We start from the raw sequence: 20944 nt of genomic DNA, 5'->3' as shown, positions 1-20944 counted from the left end.
CAAAGAGCTGGAGCTTCGCCATGGTAAAGAAGAATCATTTACGCACCATAAAGTCCTGCATGTCCTTTGGAATCACAGAATGAGAAGTGAGACACAGAATCAGCAGACTTAAAAACAGTTCTACTACATAGTTGAAGCGTATCGTGTCTTTGATAGAATCACTCCTGCTCTTTTTCCAAAAGCTTAAAACATAACAATCAAACATTTGTGTACAGGACATAAGATAGATCCTGAATATTCAACTACGTTTTACACTGCTAAGTTGCCTATCAATTGATACACATATAAATTTCCGGTAAAAAGCTTTACATAAATAAATACTTTCTAAAGAAGGAGAGAGAAAGGAAATCAGAAGGAAAGATTTTTAAGAAATAAACAACTCTTTAAGAAGGGAACTGACTTTAATTAAAGGAAAACCTACAAAGTCAGTCAATTGAACCTAAAAAGATACTTTATATATCCAGATGTTATGCTGTAAAAAGTCTTTACTCTGTGCTATGAAAAAAGTTGATTTTATGACTTCACGAAGAAAACAGAGAGAGCCTTAGTCAACTAACTAATCAACTAAGGCAGGAGTAGGCAACACATCATTAAACACAGCCCTCAGCCTATCTTTGTAAGCTGTGAACTAAGAATGATTTTTACATTTTTTGAGATATAACTGACATATAAAATTATTAGTTTTAGGTATATATTTTTAAAGGTTTAAAACAAACAAAGGAGAATATATGACAAAAACCTATATGACCTACACAAAACCTAAAATATTTACTATCTAGCCCCCTTTTCAGAAAAAGTTCGTCAAACCCTGAACAAACATGCTAGTCCTAAGTAAGATTAAAAATGATGATGTTCCATTTTCTATCATAACTGACATATTTTCCTTTATGGATTTCTACCATTTAGAACTCTCCTATCAAGATGTTTTACTGACAGCAAAAGCTTCTCAATACCCGTCTAAAACCTAACCTTTTATATTTAGATGCTCATAAGATTTCTGAAAAGCTAGTTTAAGTAAAATTAATAGTTCAAAAATTGCACTTGTTAGTCAACCTAGGCATAAATGAGCTGAAATGAACTTAATAGGTTTTCAAATTATTTTAAAATTTAGAGGCTAAGAGCCTTTATTCTCCAACTCTACAAAAGTCTAAGTCCATAAATGAAAAAGCAATTACTCTGCTGTCTCCTCACTGCAGTGGTTAAAAGAATACAGTAAGTCCCCTACATATGAACCTTCAAGTTGCAAACTTTCGAAGATACAAACGTGCCCCTGTATGCCAGCGGCTGTACTGTACTACCGTACTTTTCAAGGTACTGTACTGTAAGATTAAAAATGCTTTATTTTTGTGTTTGTTTTTTATGTATTATTTGTGTGAAGAGTGTTATAAAGCTATTACAGTACAGTACTACATAGCCAACTGTGTTGGTTGAGTACCTAGGTTAACTCTGTCGGACTTATGAACAAATTGGACTTACAAACACGCTCTCGGAACGGAACTTGTTTGTATGTAGGGGACTTGCTGTAGAACCTCTAAGGATTTCTAAAAGTAAAATGCATCGTGGAGCTTTGTTTACTCTTCCAGAGCAAGCCAGGTCCTAATCAAAATACCATCAAGTAAAAGATTAGCAAATTAAAAATTAATAACGTTCTAACATTTGTGACACTGTGGTTTTATCATAGATATTTTGGGTAGGATTATGCACAAAATTTGAAGAAGTTCTACTGACACTGTATCCTTCAGACTAGACTTTACTTTCATTTTAAATAAGTTAACTACTGTCACCACTCTGGCAGGGAGATGCGGGTACCATGCAATGAGGGTGGCAGTCCAGATTCTCCGTTCTGCCTCCTTTAACACTTGGAGAGGCAGGGGATGCTGGTTCCTTCTGGATGGGGGATGGAGGTACCCTGCCTGGAAGAGGGAGGGGCACCCCGTTACTGCTCCCTATACAACCTGCATTGAGATTAAGGGGGTGGCCCTGGTATACGTGACCAGTTTAAAAGCCCTAACTCATCACTAGGCTTCTTCTAACGCCACCTCAGGAAAGATGGGAGGGGTACCTCATTATTCCCTACTCCTGGATAATGTGAAATCCAGGCTTCCCACATCATCTCTACTGGCAACGCCAGGGAGGGTCCCCCTTAACATCTGGCAGGGATGAAACTGCAGCTGCCCCTCTTGGTCCTCACCACTAGCCCTGTGGAAGGGTTGGGGTACCTCATTATATCTGGTGAGGGTGGAAATCTTGACTCTCCATTCAGCCTCTGCTGCTGTGGGTGGTCCACAGTTTTTTCTGTGTGGTGCTTGACTGTAATAGAAGAGCTATTATCTGAAAGTTTTCTATCTTGCTAGTTTGCTCTTTTTCCCTTAGTCCTTTAGCTAGAGAGCAGGCTTTTTTCAGGGCATTTTTGTCTGCACCTGTTGGCATTTTCAGACTGCTGGCTCTCCAGTACCCAGTCTCGGGTATATGAGGCAAAAAGAAAGCCCAGGGTACTCACCTTGGTGTCGTTCCTTGCATGCCAAGGTCCCTAACCAGTCTACCTTCATTTATCCACCTTTCAGAGTCTTATATGTTTATTTTACATATAATGTCCAGAGTTTTTAGGTGTACTTAGTGGGAAAAGTACTTCTATCTACTTTTGATGGTTCTATCCCTTATACTCCATTTTACGTAATTCTCCCAATTTACCAAATAGTTTACTAAAAATGTCTTTCTCATCTTATCAGTACCCTGCCCCAAACTATCCCATACCTCCAGATTTATACAGTATAAAGTTCCTTTGGCTGCCACGGGAGGACCTCCACAATATGGGCTTCCCACTGCTTCCACTATGAACTGTCCAATCAGGCTGGCAAGTCACTGTTCTCTGAAACTGTTTTAAACACCCCCGCTTCTACACCTTCTCTCATGTTCCCTCTGCCTTAGAACCACTTTTAACCTCCCTTCTGGCTATCTTAATCCTATCTTTCAAGGTCCTATTACATCAATAAATCTTTATGTGCCCTGAAGCCCAGAGTGATCTTTATCGCCTTTGGATTCCTGTAATATTTATTGACTTTATCTCCCCTTTGCATTCTGCCTTATACTGGTATTATGCTTTCATAAATAAGTTATCTTCTCCATTATACTGTAAATTCCTTGAAGGCAAAGATTATATTTAATACTTCTTCATATCCTCTACATCACTTTATGCAATGCCTGGCACATAGCAGATACTCAATAAATGCCTCTGATGTGATTTATTTCTTGATTTGACACTAAGGTAAGTTATAATAATGAAACTTTCATAAAAATACAGTTTAGAAAATATTAAGACTGAAACCCAATAAGATAACTGATAAAAGTAAAATAACTTTCTCTTCTTTTAATTCAATTAAAACATATTACACACTGAGTAATCCAGTGCCAGATACTGGGATATGCTGGCCAATAAGACATACACAGTCCCTGCCCTTATGAAATTTATAATTTAAAATTCACATTTTTAAGTTATAAGATATTTATATTAGGTTTACTAGAGAACACTCTACCATTGATAAAATCACTGTAAGCTATAAACTGTATCAGTACAAATACGGGGGGAAATGTAGAACAAACAGAAGATAAATAAAGGAAAAAAGGGAAACAATAGAAACTATAAGTTTCTCTGGCAAGGTGAAACACTGGACTGACAGACTACAAAGAAATAAATTGTTGGCATTGGTCCCAGCAATCTTAATAAAAGAAGGATGTCCTAATGCAGAACATTAAAAAATATTTCCTCAGGTGTACAGTATTCTCTAAATCGAAAGTAGTAACAGTGGTTATCTCCAGGAGAGGGAACTGGGTGGTGGGTAATAAGGGTCAAAGGGACACTTACTGTTCACTGTATACCCTTTTGTACCTTTTGAATTTTGAACCATGTGCATATATTACCTATTCAAAAAAATTTAAAAATTAAAGCTGAAATGTCAATTACCGAAAGAAAAAAAAAAAAACTTTCTGCAAGGAAAAAAAGCAGACAATTGATTTTAAACAGAACTCCTTGAGAGCCTTTCAAACCCTTATCCTAGACCATGATTATATCTCAAGCAAAACTTTTTAATTTACTTTTGCTGCCTCCAAAGATTCTGACACTACTCTGGATACTCTGACAGCTCCTAGCCAAACCACCTGCCTCAATAATGGTCATCCTTATCTCTGGCACCTTATTCTTCTCATTACATAGCAGGATCCTAGATGATGTCAACTATTCATTATACTATACACTTACAAGGGCAGGGCCTGTGTCTACCTTATTCTTCCCTTAAGCTCCCACACTTAGCATGGAGGAATACATTAAGTCAATCAACTCTTTCCTCAATCTGTACCTAGTTTACAAATTAAATTTTTGTTTTGTAGGCATTCAATAAATACTGGTTGAACAAATGAATACACCACACTTATTACCTTAATTACCATTTATACACACAAAACATAAATCTATCCTTCAAAATTTACTATCCCAATTCACTACCATGTGCATTATTTTTTCCATACTAGTCTTATGCATGCAATTCTTTCTTTTTATTCCTACTGCGTTTTTGTCAAGCACTTTTATTACAGTTAAACTAGTTCAATTTCTGCCCTCTAGTATACTCTGCACTTCTACAACCATTGTTCTTAAAGATCCACAGCTTACCATTGTCTGAAAGAACAAGTAACGCTCTCCATCCCCTACTTCACGGTATTTTACCAGATTAAGAAATGACTTCTCATTTGACTTATATCTCTCAATACTTCTTCTACTGCCCTTCTCCATACCAGGTGAGATTCAAACTGTTTTACTTCTATCCTTTAAATATCTCCAAATATCCCAATTTCTTCAATGAGCTTTTTCAGGCTGATCAATAAAGAACTAAGAGTTCTTCCCTCTGGCTATTAAGATTGGAAGTTTTTTTGGTTACTTTTCTCAGTTCTCCTCCCTCCTCCCCCATTTTACTCTTGTCTCTTATCACTAAATTACTTTGTAAAATTGTATTTAACATAAATAGCTATTGTCTCTTCATTAAAAAGTACATTATTCCACATCTATATATTCTTATCTATATCGTACTCATCCTTCAGTTATCTTCTTAAATATCACTTTTTCAGAAAAGCCTTCCTTGTTCTCCCTCTCATCTAAGACTAGCTGCTGTATTCTCCAGAGTACCTTGTAAATTCACTTCTGTAACATTTCTACTACCTGTCCCTTTCCATCTAACTAGGCTGTGAGCTCAACGATAATATTATTTTATTCACGACTGTATTCCAAGCATCTTGCACAGGGCCTGATAAATAACAAAAACTTAAGAAATATTTGGTGACTAGTTGACTGATTCTTTCATTTAAGAACTGTCTTAAGTATGGAATGGACCTACTAGGTTATCTTCACAGTCAATTAGATGCTTGATGGACATTTTCAATACAGAGACAATTTCTCTTTAAAAATAAAGACTTAAAAAGAGAGACAATTATAATAGTCAATTTAGGTCAACATTTAAACAATGGCGTAATTTCAAATTATTTCTATTAGTTATTCAATGCTTCCAGTGAAAAATAATAATCCCAAAACCACCTTAAAAATTAACATTTAAAATTCTATTGAAATTTATAATATTCTAACACAGATTTAGCTATAATACTGAAAACATTATTAGTCATTAGAGCAGCATTTACATATGTTACCTACCATATGTGACATTGTGATTTAACTCAGCTCTTCGTAAGGATTCATCGAGAACATCATACATTAATTCACTTGTCCTGTTTAAAAGATATTTTATTTGCAGTAGAATTATAGTATTATAACCCAATAAAACATAGTTTTTCAAACTTCTCTCTCTTTAAAACTGAGGATCTACAGAAAAGAAGTGAAAGAAATTCATTTTATGAATTGGGAATTTCACTTCTTAAAGATTCCATTTGTTCTTTTTCATGAGTTTAACTTCCTGCTTTATCAAAGCTGACTAGTCAATGAAGAGATAAGTCAATCAACTCTTTCCTCAATCTGAACCTACTTACAAATAAAGTTTTTGTTTGGTTGAACATGCTATCTTTTATAATTTTCTTCGTAATATAATATTTCTACCTGTTTAAAGTTACTACACTAATACTTCACATACCAGATTATTCCAGACAGTATATTATCTGTATTTCAAACACTTAGTTTTTAAAAAATATTCAAATACTAGTCTTTCTTTGAGCAGTACCAGGTTCATCAGAAAGAAAATTTTAACTTTCATTTATGTTAAATAATAAAGAAATTATATTTTGTAGAATTAACAGATTAATAACATTCCTGTGTCTTTATGGTCACCAATTACAGTTATTGTTACTGGGTTGAGGTAGATACTATACAAAAATGCAGTGTTTTATAGAGCCCTAGCACTCTGCCACCAAGCCTTTTCTCCAAGGAAAAGTCCTCTCCAAGAGGCCAATGTGAAAACTATGGCTTCTCAGCTGATATTTTTGTATGTTTTGTAAACTCAAAAAACACTAATAGAAAAAAGCACCATCAACACAGACTACCCAGGGACTTCCCTGGCAGTCCAGTGGTTAAGACTCCACGCTTCCAATGCAGGGGGCGTGGGTTCAATCCCTGGTCGGGGAACTAAGATCCCACAGGTCGCGTGGCGTAGTCAAAAAAAAACCAACCCATAGAATACACAGTTGTTTCTTGCGGAGAAACTACACTATAAAACAAAACAAAAAGATGAAAATAATCTGAGGCTATACAAATTACATATCATGTATGTTACAACTTTCTCAGAAAATGTCTTTTTTTTTCAAATATACAGCTGTAAAACTCAATATGAAGTGCATGTACTTCTACTGCACCTTAACTAAAGTATAAATATCCAGTGAGAATCCAGAACCATATCCTAAAATTCCTCATTTTATTATGTAAGCATTTCTTCTACAGACAACCATATAGTAGACATTACAAATCCTTCCCTCCCCAAATTTGGTAATACTACACTTAGATTATGGTATAGTTGCCCAATTTTAAAAGCCAATGTCCGGCATAAGAATCATAATTAACCACATGAAATGTGGAAACATTTGCAGACATGATTGAGCTAACTGTTAATAACCTAAGAAGCAGAATGCTATAAAACACAAGAAAATATTCAAACTATAGATATAAAAGACCATAAATATAAGAGATTTTTCCAGTAAATTAATTCTTTCAATTAAATACATTAGAATCCTGTTATAAAAATAACTTAACATTTTTACTTTGCCACACTGAGCTAATCATAACTTAAGAAATCTACGTTAACATAAAATCTTATTAGAGTTGGGACAACAAAGAAGGGGACGAACATTCTAATGTTCCATAACATTATAAGAGAGTTCTACTCTTTATTCATTTAATTAAGCCTAATTTCTATTCAACTGAACTCTCTGAACTCTATTCAACATACTCATCTTTGCACATATTCTTCAAATTCATCCATGAAGGAAAGAAGGAAGATAATGAGTTAACGAATTTAGTAAATTCACTAAATGCCTCCAAAGTTACTTCCTGACACCATATGACGGCATTAAATCCTTTTGGACCAGTGAGGTCTGAATGCATTACTATGAAATTCATGGTTTTAAAACAGAATTCTAGTGAACTCCAACTAGAGCTCCACAATAGGACAAACATTTCTAATGTGTGTGTCTGCTTCATCAACTCCAGGTTTTCACCCTAGGTTTCAATCAAGGTTGAGATCCATAAACATAGAAAAAAGTAAAATAGCAACACCAAGAGTGATACAGCCCAGTTAGCGCTCATCAGGAGCTCACCAAAGACGGATGCTGACATGACACTGAGGAGACATTACTAGGAGCAATAATAGCCTAGAGGACAATCCCTTAGTAAAGTGAGACTAAAGAATTAGCATATAGGAGTTCTCTGGTGGTGCAATGGTTAAGAATCCACCTGCCAATGCAAGGGACACGGTTCGATCCCTGGTCTGGGAAGATCCCACATGCCGCAGAGCAATTAAGCCTGTGCGCCACAACTACTGAGCCCGTGGGCCCTAGATCCCGTGCTCCACAAGAGAAGCCACTGCAATGAGAAGCCCGTGCACCGCAACGAAGAGTAGCCCCTGCTCGTGGCAGCTAGAGAAAAGCCCACACACATCAACGAAGACCCAACGCAGCCAAAAATAAATAAAATTTTTAAAAAAAGTATTAGCATATAAATGTACCCTACTGTATAAAACAGAACCACATCTCTAAAGTCAGAACCTGATTAATAATATTTTCTCAAGACAGAAACACATCAGGGGCTCAAGCATGGTCCCTGCTCTCAAGGGGACCAAATCTAGTTGCTCTTGAACAGTTCAGAAAAAAATTCTTAAATAAAAATAACAGGTGTGCACACATGCACACACAGAGAGAGAAAGAATGATAAAGCAAATACAAATAATTGATGAACAGAGGTAGAGAGAGCTCCCTGTACTATTCTTGGAATTTTTCCGTAAGCTTGAAAAACTACAGCAAAATTAAAAGTTACAAAAATATATGTAACTGGAAAGGCACCCATAAAAAGTTTAATAAAATTACTGCCTAAAAGAGTAATTCAAACAAATGAATTGTTCCAGTTAGAACAGGGTAAGCAAACTATAGTCTGCATGCCTAATCTGTCCAGATGCCTGTTTTTGTATTGGCTACAGGCTAAGAATGGTTTTTACGTTTTTAAGTGGTTGAAAAAAAAAATCAAAAGAATAATATTTCATGACACAAAAAGATTATATGAAATTCAAGTTTTAATGTCCTTAAAGAGTTTTTTTGGAACATAGCTGTGCTCATTCATTTACATATTATTTATGGCTGCTTTTGAGGTGTATACAACAGCAGAATTAAATGGTTGCAATAGACAACATATAGCCCACAAAGCCTAAAATATTTATCTGGCCCTTTATAAAGAAGTTTCCCAAGCCCCAGACTAGAAATGGTTAAGAAAATTTCACGGAACATATGGAGCTTCAAAGGTATCTTGCACTGTGAGTAGGATTGAGATAAGCAGAGAGCCAGGATTATCCCAGCAACCTGAATTTTTACACTTCTTATAGTGGCTTATTTATCACTATTAAGTCAATTAAGCATTGCGAGAAGCTGGTTTATCATGACACCTCTAGATGACTAAAGCCTATCAGATTTACCTAGAATAGTTTACCTTTGATCATCTTTTCCTAGAAGTCCTAGTATTCTCAACAGCTGAATTTGTAACCATGGTGCTGGTACACTGTGGTAATTGAAATCTACGGGGAGTTTTCCTCCAACCACTTGCTTCAAAATAGTTACAAAACTCCCAGTCAAGTCTTTATATGCAGATGAATTCTCCTACATCCAAAAAACAAAGTAAAACAAAACAAAAAACTTTCTGTTAATAATAATGTCTTTAAAATAAAATAGACCTGGTTGAAATGCCATAAAGAATCTAACTTAATACATGCTCACTTAAGAAGTTTCATGTTCATATTTAATGAAACAGTCCTCTAACTGTGTAATTTCTTCCACCATGAAACTCCTCTGGCTACCAGATCCAGAGGTGAATCATGCCCTAAAAAGCTTCCACCACTTCCTACTTCCTATACAGTTTAATCACATTTCCAAAGTTCTATAATTACATCTTAGAACCTTTAAAAGCTAGTTTCAGCAATTAAAGCAAAAATTGAAAAGAACTGGCATACTGAAAAAAGCAGTAATACCTCTACTTTTGACAAAAACCAAGGTCTGCTTCCAATCTCTGAATTTTGTTTTCAAAAGACTTCTCATGTGATTGAACTAAATATATTCCAGGTGGAAGAGCATAGCCAAAATTACTCAAACACTTAAAACCCCCAAAATCAGTAAGCCTGCTTATCAAAAATTAATTAACTCTATAGTATTTAAACATATTTGTGATTCTGAATGAGTGTGCCTTGATTATCTATCTGACTAATCTCTTGGACTGCAGAAATTTTTTTTTTCATCTTTTTTTTTTTAACTGAAGTATAGTTAACATACAATACTATATTAGTTTCAGGTATACAACATAGTGATTCAGCATTTATGTATATTACAAATTGATCACCACTATAGGTCTAGTAACCATCTGCCTGAACTGGGGAAATTAAATACACATTCCTCAAAATGAATGTTAGACTCTTCATTGTAATTTTTACTATGTATCAAGGACAAATTTTTGGAAGGGAAATAATAGCTCTTTCAGAGTTTAATAAATATTAGAGGAAAAATAAGATTTAATATCAATTATCTATTTATGCCACACTATTTTGGAGCACACAATGCATAAAAGTAAAGATAACCTTCAGCTTCTGTAATTTTAAATTGATTTCAACAGCATATCCCATTGCATTATGAGGTATGATGAAATCTCTCACAAATATATACTTTCAGACACAAAGGGTTTCAGGCAATACACTGGGATTCAATTAGTATAAACCCGTATCATCATTTAGAAAATTTTTTTACCATACTGTTCAACCCCCCTTCCTCCTCCAACACAGTATCAACATATGGAGTCAACACTGTAGACTATGCCTTGCACGTTCCCCACCAGTTCTCCTCATTTCTATAAACCGTTATATGTACCCCATGAAGTTGTATAAAAGGGAGGCACTGCTTGAAAAACCACAAATCTGCAAATTTCAACCACCTTCCAGAGCTACCATTTTTCCATGCTTCTTTAGTAACAATGAAAAAATTTTAGGCATAAAAAAAGACTAAATCTATAATTTGTCTACAACTCATGTGATCAACAACATGCAAATATTACTATTAAAGTGTCAATAATACACATTTAAATGTGACCTAAGCATTTTACTGAAATATATGAGTTTTCTTTTAATTACATAACTATATTTTTCTAATGGTAGCTACTCAGTACCTGTTCAAAATGCCAACTTACCTTAATCATCTTAAGGTATATGTGCAAGGAAGCAGCCATGACCCCAACATCTCTGTCACAAAGTGCTTTCCGAAACTTAATATGGATATGCTGTACTTGATTAGGAGCGATGAGATAGAATTTATATAATGCTAGGACAGCTTTTCTTCGTATAATCTCCCTAAAGATAAAAAATAAAATCTAAATAAACCATCTGAATTATCATTTAGTTTGAAAAGATTATGGACCAGATGATTTTAAAATACCAGCTGTTACCTGAATCTAAAAAGAAAGAATTACACATTTATTATTAATTTTTTATTCTAATCTACCAAACTATAAAAAGTGGTTATCTCTAGGAGGTAAGACCTCAAGAGACTTTTAACTGTCCATGTTATATATTTCTCTAGTTATAAAATTTTTTGGTAACAAGCATATATTACTTTTGAAACCAAAACAAACCAGGAAAGATAAATTCCTTAATTCCCTAATTCCATTTTTGAAAGCCATATCTCCAGAAATTGGGAAAAGAATCAACAGTAAGTTTAAATGAGTGAGAGGTAATTTCTGCTAGTAACATTAAACAGTCTCTCCATCAATATTAAAAGTCTCCTTAACATTCTAGCTTTTCATATTTCTTTTTTTATATCATGGGCAAACATACTCCAAATACTTTGCGGGGGCAGGGGAGTATAAGGGGGACTTACATTAAAAGATGTTACTCCTCTCCTTGCCCAGCTCATGTTTCAAAAACCTCATTACAATGAAGAGGAAAGTATACACAAGTCTTGCACTTCATTTGTAACAGATAATGTCTAGCACACAAGAAGCAAAAATAAAGAGTTGCTATCCTACGAACATAATGTAGTTTCCAAGGAATTATATTCCTTGTTTTTGTCTCTTATGCCTATTTCCACATAGCTCATATTTGCAGACTATGCTGGCAGTGCCCACAACAGCAGTACGGAAGTATTTACTTTCAGGGTTCCTTAATATGTATTTCTGTTACCTAAAACCATAGAATCTCAAAATTGAGATTATTCAATGCAATCCTCTGTGTTCCACTCAAGAATACTTTTTATAAGATTCCTAACAAATGGTCACTCAGCCTCTACATTAACAAGCAACCTACTATCTTCCTAGGTAAACTATGTCATGATGGAAAATTCTTTTCACATAAAAAGAAAAGCAGATTAACAAAAGATTTGCCATTAGTATTAATACTACAGTAACTGTAAACTATATCCCAATGTATTGCTATTGGGCGTTAACCAATATGAGTTCCGGGAGAGAGTAAGTTAAGATGAGGTGAGGAAAAAGAATACAAACTCTGAACAGGCTCAGGAATCCCTAGGTCTGGCCCAAAGTGGTGGCAATAACACAAGATATCAAAAAACCTGGATTTGGGCTGTGAGTTTGGCATGCTGAAATATAACCAGGGATTCAAAAGTCGAGTCCAAGCCCTGTCTCATAGCTTCGTTGTGATATCTACTGGCTTATCTGTAGCTCTGTCCCACAGTTCTGTCTTTAGCTCTTTATTCCATAGCATGGAGTTAGGTATGGCCATAATTGCAAAAGCAGAGTTTCAGAAAGTCTAAACTCTAACTGGTAGAAGACAGGAAAGGCCAGGACTTGAAATGACAGTAGATGGGAAGCAATAAGGAAAAAATTGAAAGGGTAAATGGGAAGCAACAAGGAAAAAATTCAATTCTTAGAAAGATTTCATACAAAGGGTAAGTATGGCTACCACAAAACAGTGGTGGTATGGAAAAATTTCATAAAAATATGCTCTGCTATGATCAGATCAACCTCTAATTATCTAAGAAAGGCTAATATTTTATTTCCAGTAATTAATTTTCCATATCCATCATTTGTTCTAAACACAGATTTGATATAAACAAAACATTACAAGTCTGAAAAATCTCTGAAGTTATTCCATAATTCTTAGCAAAAGCTATCATTTTTAGCTGGAATATTCATGGTCCAAGATTTAAAGAACACAAACCATAAAACAACATTTTAAAATCTTAGAACACTAAAAATACTGACTTAAGCATATGAAATATTATATGAGTAACAAAAGAAATCTTTATCAAAAATGTATATATAACTAAAATACTGCAATCACAAAGGAAAAATGGCAAGTGACTGTAAACTCTTCCCTAACTCTAAAGATTATGAAGTTAAGGGGCTTGGTCAAAAACAAAATAATTCCAAGTGTGGTGAAAAAGTAATCAAGTTGAGAAGGAGAGAGTTAAGGAATCATACAAGATTAGCAAAATACTATAAGTTAAGGTTCATTTGGATATATTCTGCTATAAAACAGAATTTGAAAGCTGCAGTTTTGATATAAAGCATCCCCAATACATTGAAGGTCTGTATTCATAGCACTTGAACCATTTCCATATGTTTTCCATTATTTCACTTTATCCTCAAAACAACTCTGTGAGAACTAAGGAGCTTCAACCAACCCCATATAGCCAAGAGAAAAACAGGACCCCTGATGGTTAGCAGTAGAAGTGGGAAGAAAGCCAAGGATTCCTGATGCTAAGCCTCACTGACTCTCAGTTTAACTTTAGAAAGTTGCCTAACATTTTTCTAAACCCACATAAAAATAAAGGACAATAAAGGACAAATATCAGGGATTTTTGCATTATACCTGGCAGTCAAAGAATATCCTCTGTCCTGGTAGCGTTAAGTTAAAGTTAGAATAAACTTCTGAGTATAAATTTTCCTTTTGAAATACATAGTGTAGACACCTATCCAAAAAGAATTTACTTACTTAGAATGTTGAAGTTTATCTTCTATTAATGGAAGAACAGCTGGAATCATTTCTCGAGGGAAAATCTGGCTGACGATAGTAAGTGCCATACATACTTCTACTAGGTTAGTGCTCTGCAAGTCCTAACATTATTAAGCAAAGAAAACATTCAGTGCAAATTCTGAATCTAGGGACATTGAGTTCAACATTGCAATGGTCCTACACACTTAATAGTTTTCTACTAACTTTTTAAATTAATTTGTACATTTAGGCTTACCTCATATTTTATAGGAATATCCCTGTTTCATTTCCCTTAATAGAGTCAATAGATAAAGGTAGCCAAAAGGCAACTGATCTAAAGGAAACTGTATTTCTGTTTACAATGACCAAAGTAGTCTTCTTTATTACAGCCTTTAAAACTTTTCTAAACTAGTAACAGAATAATTTTATGAATTCTTCTTGTTAATCAACAATATCAGTGGAAGTTTAAAAGGAAGCAATTCTTGAATATATATGATAAAATGCATGCATTCATATATACTTACATAAGCACAAAGTTTACAAACCGTTCTAATAGAACCCAAAACTACATTTTTGAAAGTTTGCAAAAGTTTAAGCTACTAGTAAACTTAAGAGAGTATATAACTTAACAATTCAGAAAGTATTGATACTACACACCCACACACACACTCTCTCTCATATATCAAAAGACTGAAACAAGATAAACATGAAAAAGCTCAACAATGCAATTATACTTTATTACCAATTTTGTTTAAACGTTTAACAGGAAACAATACTGTGTATGGATTAAATTGTGTTTTTATTATCTGTACATTTCAGTTACCCAATTAAACTCTGTTCTTCTTTAAACTGACTTTCAGAATCTAAAAGACTTCAATTATTCAGTTTATATCACATCCCTTTAAAACAGATCCTAGAGAAAAAGACAACAGCATGGAAGATGCATCTGACTAAGAGTCTGGAGATCTGAGTTATAATTCCAACTCTGCTTTTTTTTTAATGTATTCTTTTACTGAAGTATATTAATAATATTGTATTAGTTTCAGGTGTACAGCACAGTGATTTAGTATTTTTGCAGATTATACTCCACTATAGGTTATTACAAGATAAATGTGTATAATTCCCTATGCTGTCCTTGTTGTTTATCTACTTTAAATATAGTAGTTTGTTATCTATTAATCCCATACATCTAATTTGTCCCTCCCTCTCTCCCCTTTGGTAACCACAAGTTTCTTTTCTATGTCTGTGAGTTTGTTTCTGTTTTGCATATACAATCATTTGTATTATTTTTTAGATTCTACATATAACTGATATCATACAGTACTTGTCCTCTGTCTGATTTATTTACTAATATTTAATTTCAATAGTATTCTCTAGGTCCATCCACATTGCTGCAAATGGCAGTATTTCATTCTGTTTTGTGGCTGAATAATATTCCATTGCGTATATATACCACGTTTTCTTAATCCAATTGTCTACTGATGGGCACTTGGATTGCTTCCACGTCTTGGCTACTGTAGTGCTGTTATGAACACTGGGGTTATGTATCTTTTTTAATTAGTGTCTTCATTTTTTCCAGATATATACCCAGGAGTGAAATTGCTGGATCATATGGTAGTTCTATTTTTAGTTTTTTAAAGAACCTCCATACTGTTTTCCACAGTAGCTGACCAATTTACATTCCCACCAACCGTGTACAAGGGTTCCCTTTTCTCCACATCCTCACTAACATTTGCTGTTCACAGACTTTTTCGTGATAGCCATTCTCAATGAGGTGATACCTCATTGTGGTTTTGATTTGCATTTCTCTAATTAGTGATGTTGAGCATCTTTTCATTTCCTGTTAGCTATGGATATGTCTTCTTTGGAAAAATGTCTATTCAGGTCTTCTGCCCATTTTTTCATAGGATTGTTTGTTTTTTTTGATATTGAGTTGCATGAGCTGTTTGTATATTTTGAATATTAACCCCTTGTTGGTCCCATGATTTGCAAATATTTTCTCCCATTTCATAGGTTGTCTTTTCATTTTGTCAATTATTTCCTTTGCTGTGCAAAAGCTTTGAAGCTTAATTAGGTCTCATTTGTTTATTTTTGCTTTTATTTCTTCTGCCTTAGGAGACTGATCCAAGAAAATATTGCTACAATTTATGTCAAAGAGTGTTCCATCTATGTTCTCTTCTAGGAGTTTTATGGTTTCAGGTCTTACATGTAGGTCTTTAGACCATTTTGAGTTTATTTTCGTTAACTCTGCTTTTTTAAATGAAACAATAATAACAGCAGCAGTAGCAACTATTATTCTCTACAGTGTTTCATTTAACCCTACAACTTGGTTAAGTTCTATTATTATCCTCATTTTACAGATGCAGAAACTGATATAAAAGATCTTTCTAAGCCCATTCTATAAGCCCACCTTCTTTGAAAAATACCTAATTTAATACGATTGATGAGAAATGTCAGATGCCTGAAGGAATAATTGAAGACTTCATATTAACCAGCATACAATACAATACCTTTACAACTGTATTCACAAGGAGAAGCAACAGTTCATGACTTTCATGTAGAAATAAAGAAACAGCCAAATAACCTATAAAATTTGAGAGGAAAAGTCTCATAATTACCTGCCAAAAATTAACATTTCCCAAGAAGTTAAACAAAGCAATAATATATTCCAAAATTTAAGTGTCAAAGATACCAGTTACACGTAAATATAAAAACAAATAGTAAAATAACAAGGTTCAAAAAATTCAGTACGGAAGATTTCAGATGTTCTTCACCCTGAAGTCTTTCACAATTAGGTATTTCACAGGATATAAATGAAATGGAAAAGAGGCTATGTGCACCAACTTAAAGTCCTGTAAATGACATTAGGAATATATGCCTTCTATCTTCTGTGCAAATCTCTACACAATCAATCAAAACATTTTCTGTCTTGTGGCCAAATATAATTATTCAAAAACTAATAGCTACTACAGTTAATAGTGAGTTACTAGCTATTTGTATTACTGAATGAGCTACCTAATACCAATCCATATGATGTAAATCACCTATTAGCCATAAACAATACCTTATTTTCTCAATGTGAAGATAAACTATTGAATGAATAGAAGTTGTTGCGGAAAGAAACAATGTCTACCACATTAAATGTACTCATTTACTCAAGTATTTTTATTTTAATAACATCAAAACATTAAAAAATACAACTTAAAATTGAGGAAGTACGTTACTACTCTGACAAATACCATGTGCATGGAATCTAGATGCTCCATGTCATTTTCCTGTCACCCTTAATATTGATAACATTTGATAGACAGTTACTGTGGGTTAAGTACATTACAAGCCTCACCTCATTTAATCCTCACAACAACTCTATGAGGTAGATATTCTTATTATCCCCAATATAATAATGAGGCCCCAAAAGGATAACTGCCCAAGGTCTACAGCTACTACATGGTGGAGCCAAGACTACAACGGAGCCAGTAGGAGTTAGTTCACGTTTTTAACCCCTATGCTATTCTGTCTCTCACACAGTCTACTTTGAGACCTTATTCCCTGACTCCCATTCCCATTGTTTTTCATTCTTCTCAATTCTTCCAGCCTTTTTATTAGCAATTCTAGTGTTAGCTACCCCTATTACTATCCAGCAACCATACTGTATCTGTTGGGGAAGATGGGAAAACTGTTAAAAAAATTTCCTGTTCTCATAACCAAGGAGTAGCAGCATGACCCACTGCAACATCTTCACTGAAGGTCAGAGGAGCAGAGCTATCACTCCCACAATCAGGAGAGAGAAAAAAGAACAAACCAGGATCACGAAAGAGAAAAACCCTAGACAGCATTTAAAGCAGAAATTAGGTCTTATCAGATTACATCTGTTCAGCTAAGATATCACCCCCTCTCAAGTCACCAATATCAAGATACAAGAAGATCAACAAACTAATCCAAAGACCACCTCAAAACCTTATGAAATCTTAATTCTATCTGTTAAAAAGAATATCCTGTTTTGACAATCAGGGAAAACAAGGAAACTGTTTTGATAATCAGGAAACAGGGAAAAAGATATTCTGTTATTCAAAAAATTTAAAAGGTTTCAGGAAAACAAAGAAAAACAACAATGATTAGAGAATACATTTGATATGACTAAGAGTGAGGTACAGGATAGGAATACAGGCTTTGACTCATAGAAACTTGGGTTTATATTCTAGCTTCACCATTTAGTAGCTCTATGACCTTGGAAAATTGACTTGACCTTTCTGAGCTTCAGTTTTCTCCTCTGTCAAACGAAATATCATCTCACAAGATAAAGCACCTAACATAATTCCTGACTTAGTGGGTACTGAGATTTATTTACTCAACAGTATTCATGTGAAAAATAAGAATGCATTATCCATCAGAGAAAGCACTAAGCCTTAGAAATCTCAGGAGAGTAGATGAGGCAATGGTACTGGAGTAAAGGCATAAAAAATTTAAATGCTATCTTAAAAAAAACTTCCACTCATTAGCACACATAAAGAATATCTGATACCCACAGACACGTCTTTCTAGGTGTCAATAAAATACTTTCCTAAGGAAGATCATGAATCTCAATAAAAATGACTGTGAGGTTTCCTTAGTCACTGTAACTATGAAATAACCCACATACAAGGTCCTTCACTGAACATTATTTATTAGAGCAAAAAATAAAAACCACCCATATATCCACCAATAGGGACCTCGTTGAAAATACTACGGTACATCCATCTGCCCACTGAAAACTATGCAATTGTATAAAAGTATAAAGATGTCAAAACAAGATGCGGAATAATCTCTGTAGCATGCTATCTTCTGTGTAAGAGAGAGTATTTGAGTGTGTACCCATGAATTTGCTTGTTTTTTCAAAATGAAACAATGGAAAGATTAATCAGAAGCTAAAGAAAATAGTTACCCATGGGGTAAGGGGCAAAGCTGGTAGAGGGGTTAGAGATAAACATGAAATTTCTCTGACTATACCTTTTTATCAGGTCTTAACTTTTGGACCATGTACACATGTAATTTTTACATATTTTAAAAATAGGGCTTCCCTGGTGGCACAGTGGTTGGGAGTCTGCCTGCTAATGCAGGGGACACGGGTTCCGGCCCTGGTCTGGGAAGATCCCACATGCCGCAGAGCGGCTAGGCCCGTGAGCCACAACTGCTGAGCCTGCGCGTCTGGAGCCTGTGCTCCGCAACGGGAGAGGCCACGATAGTGAGAGGCCCGCGCACCGTGATGAAGAGTGGCCCCCGCTTGCCACAACTAGAGAAAGCCCTTGCACAGAAACGAAGACCCAACACAGCCATAAATAAATAAATAAATAAATAAAAATTGAAAAAAAAAAATTTAGGGAATTCCCTGGCAATCCAGTGGTTAGGACTCAGTGCTTCCACTGCCACGGCCTGGGTTCAACCCCTGGTCGGGGAACTAAGATCCCGCAAGCCACGTGGCATGGCCAAAAAAACCAATAAAATAATAAAAATAAATAAAAATAAAAATAAAATTTAATTGAAAATGGAAAAATTACATGAAAGTCTAAAAAGCAAAATATAGCAACAGATGTACAAAGTATAGACTATCTATTGTTTTCAAAATTTCCTGCTGTTAGGGATCTCAGAATTAGTTTGGAAAAGACATGAAAAGACAAACACCGTAAGACAACAGGTGGTAGGAGCCACCTGAGAGATCACAGAAGAGTTAAAACTTGGTTTGGAATACAGAAAGGGAGAGACAAGATGCCAGAGGACACTCTACTTGGAGGGAAGAATGTAACAAATCTAGAAGACAAAAGAGTATTTTTGGTGGAGTGAGATTCAACAAGTGGAACAGTGTGTTCATATAGTCTCAGAGTCTTTACCAAGATATCTCCCACGCCGTACCCATCATCTGACAGCACAGGTCAATATAACTTGAGAAGAATGTTGGTCCCTGACAACACGACACTATCAACTTCTTTGAATAAAGAACATGTTCTACTCCTATATTATTCTAAAGTGCTTCCTTCTTAAGTTTCTGATATAAAGCTGTACGTATATGAATACAAGATTTAAGTCCTTGTTTTCCTAATAGACTTAAAGGTTGATTACAGAAATAAAATTTTTTAAAAGATACCTCAAATCCTCATAGTTAACAATTGTGAAACTAGGAGCAGGATACCGAAAATTATTCAAGTCAATTTCGTTTTTATCTATAAAAAAATCATCCCTTACCATTAAACTGATGAGGTTAGACAGACTTTTTAAGATCAGCTTTACTGAGGTATAATTTACATATAAGAAAATTCACCCTTTTAAGTACATAGTTCAATGAATTTTGACAAAGTCATCTAACCACCATCACAAGAACAGGCAATTTTTCATCCTTTCTATAACTCCAAAACGCTATGAATCAGGAAAACTGATTCCATTTTTAGACTGTGAGTTTTTGAAGCATTATCTTTTAAAGCTTTGGAAATCACAAGGCAGTGTTCTAAAACCATACTACACACCTGCCATCATTCACTTTATATAATAGCCAGAACTTTAAGGACAACATTAAGTGCAAGAGTCTTAAACACATACATACCTACTCTTTTTTCTAAAAGGTTTCCTTGTTGTGCCAACTTGATTGCATGTATGTAACCAAAGGAAGCATCATATCCAAGCATTTCACAATATATAAGTCTCACCATACATTCCTTCATCATTTTCTGAAAAACAAAATATCCAGTAACAGTATAAATAAATAGAATGCTTTGACTTTTTTTTTTTAGTATGCTGTAATCATTTAATAGGAGAAGTCTTTAATCCTGGCACTGAAGAAATAACATATATAAATTAATCACCCAAAGTCAGACTTTATAAATAAAGAGTTTCTCCCAAATTTAACTACCAACAGTACACATTTTAGTAAAATTATCTCAATATTTTGTTACTGGCAACAATACAAAATAAATCAAATGTAGCTATTTCTAATTCTAGGTGTCCCTCGCGTAAAATTTGGTTATAATGTGAGACACGTGGTCCTCAGACAAAATTTCACTCGTGGTACTCTAACGTGGCTTCTAGAATGTAGCACATCATTTTAATATACTTTGTCAAATGAACGCATCCATAGAGCTCCCACAAGTTGGTAATAATTTCTGTAATGAAAATATTTTTCACATTTAAAGACCAAATTGCACCTGGAGTTTCTTCAGAATTACTGTGCTATATTATAATAGGCGACAGTTTGTTTTATAAGCATTACTTTTTCAACAATTCTCACAACTATTATGATTTCATTA

General features: G+C 34.6%; 1 protein-coding gene across 3 annotated transcripts in view; it reads right to left on the bottom strand.

Moving 5' to 3' along the window:
* The window catches only part of AP4E1 (adaptor related protein complex 4 subunit epsilon 1), an 88783-nt gene that overhangs the window by 63417 nt on the left and 4422 nt on the right, over positions 1-20944 (bottom strand). For all 3 annotated transcript variants that reach the window (XM_068551552.1, XM_068551543.1, XM_068551561.1), the window contains exons 3-8: positions 20245-20368; positions 16184-16257; positions 13674-13795; positions 10913-11072; positions 9176-9342; positions 5693-5766 (exon numbers count right to left, since the gene is read on the bottom strand). In XM_068551552.1, coding sequence (XP_068407653.1) covers positions 5693-5766; positions 9176-9342; positions 10913-11072; positions 13674-13795; positions 16184-16257; positions 20245-20368 — 721 coding nt within the window. The remainder of the gene's footprint in view (positions 1-5692; positions 5767-9175; positions 9343-10912; positions 11073-13673; positions 13796-16183; positions 16258-20244; positions 20369-20944) is intronic.

The sequence above is a fragment of the Eschrichtius robustus genome, chromosome 1, assembly GCF_028021215.1.
Source record: "Eschrichtius robustus isolate mEscRob2 chromosome 1, mEscRob2.pri, whole genome shotgun sequence".
Lineage (NCBI taxonomy): Eukaryota > Metazoa > Chordata > Mammalia > Artiodactyla > Eschrichtiidae > Eschrichtius > Eschrichtius robustus.
The sequence above is the reverse complement of the archived record's forward strand: the minus strand, read 5'-3'. Positions and strand labels throughout refer to the sequence as shown.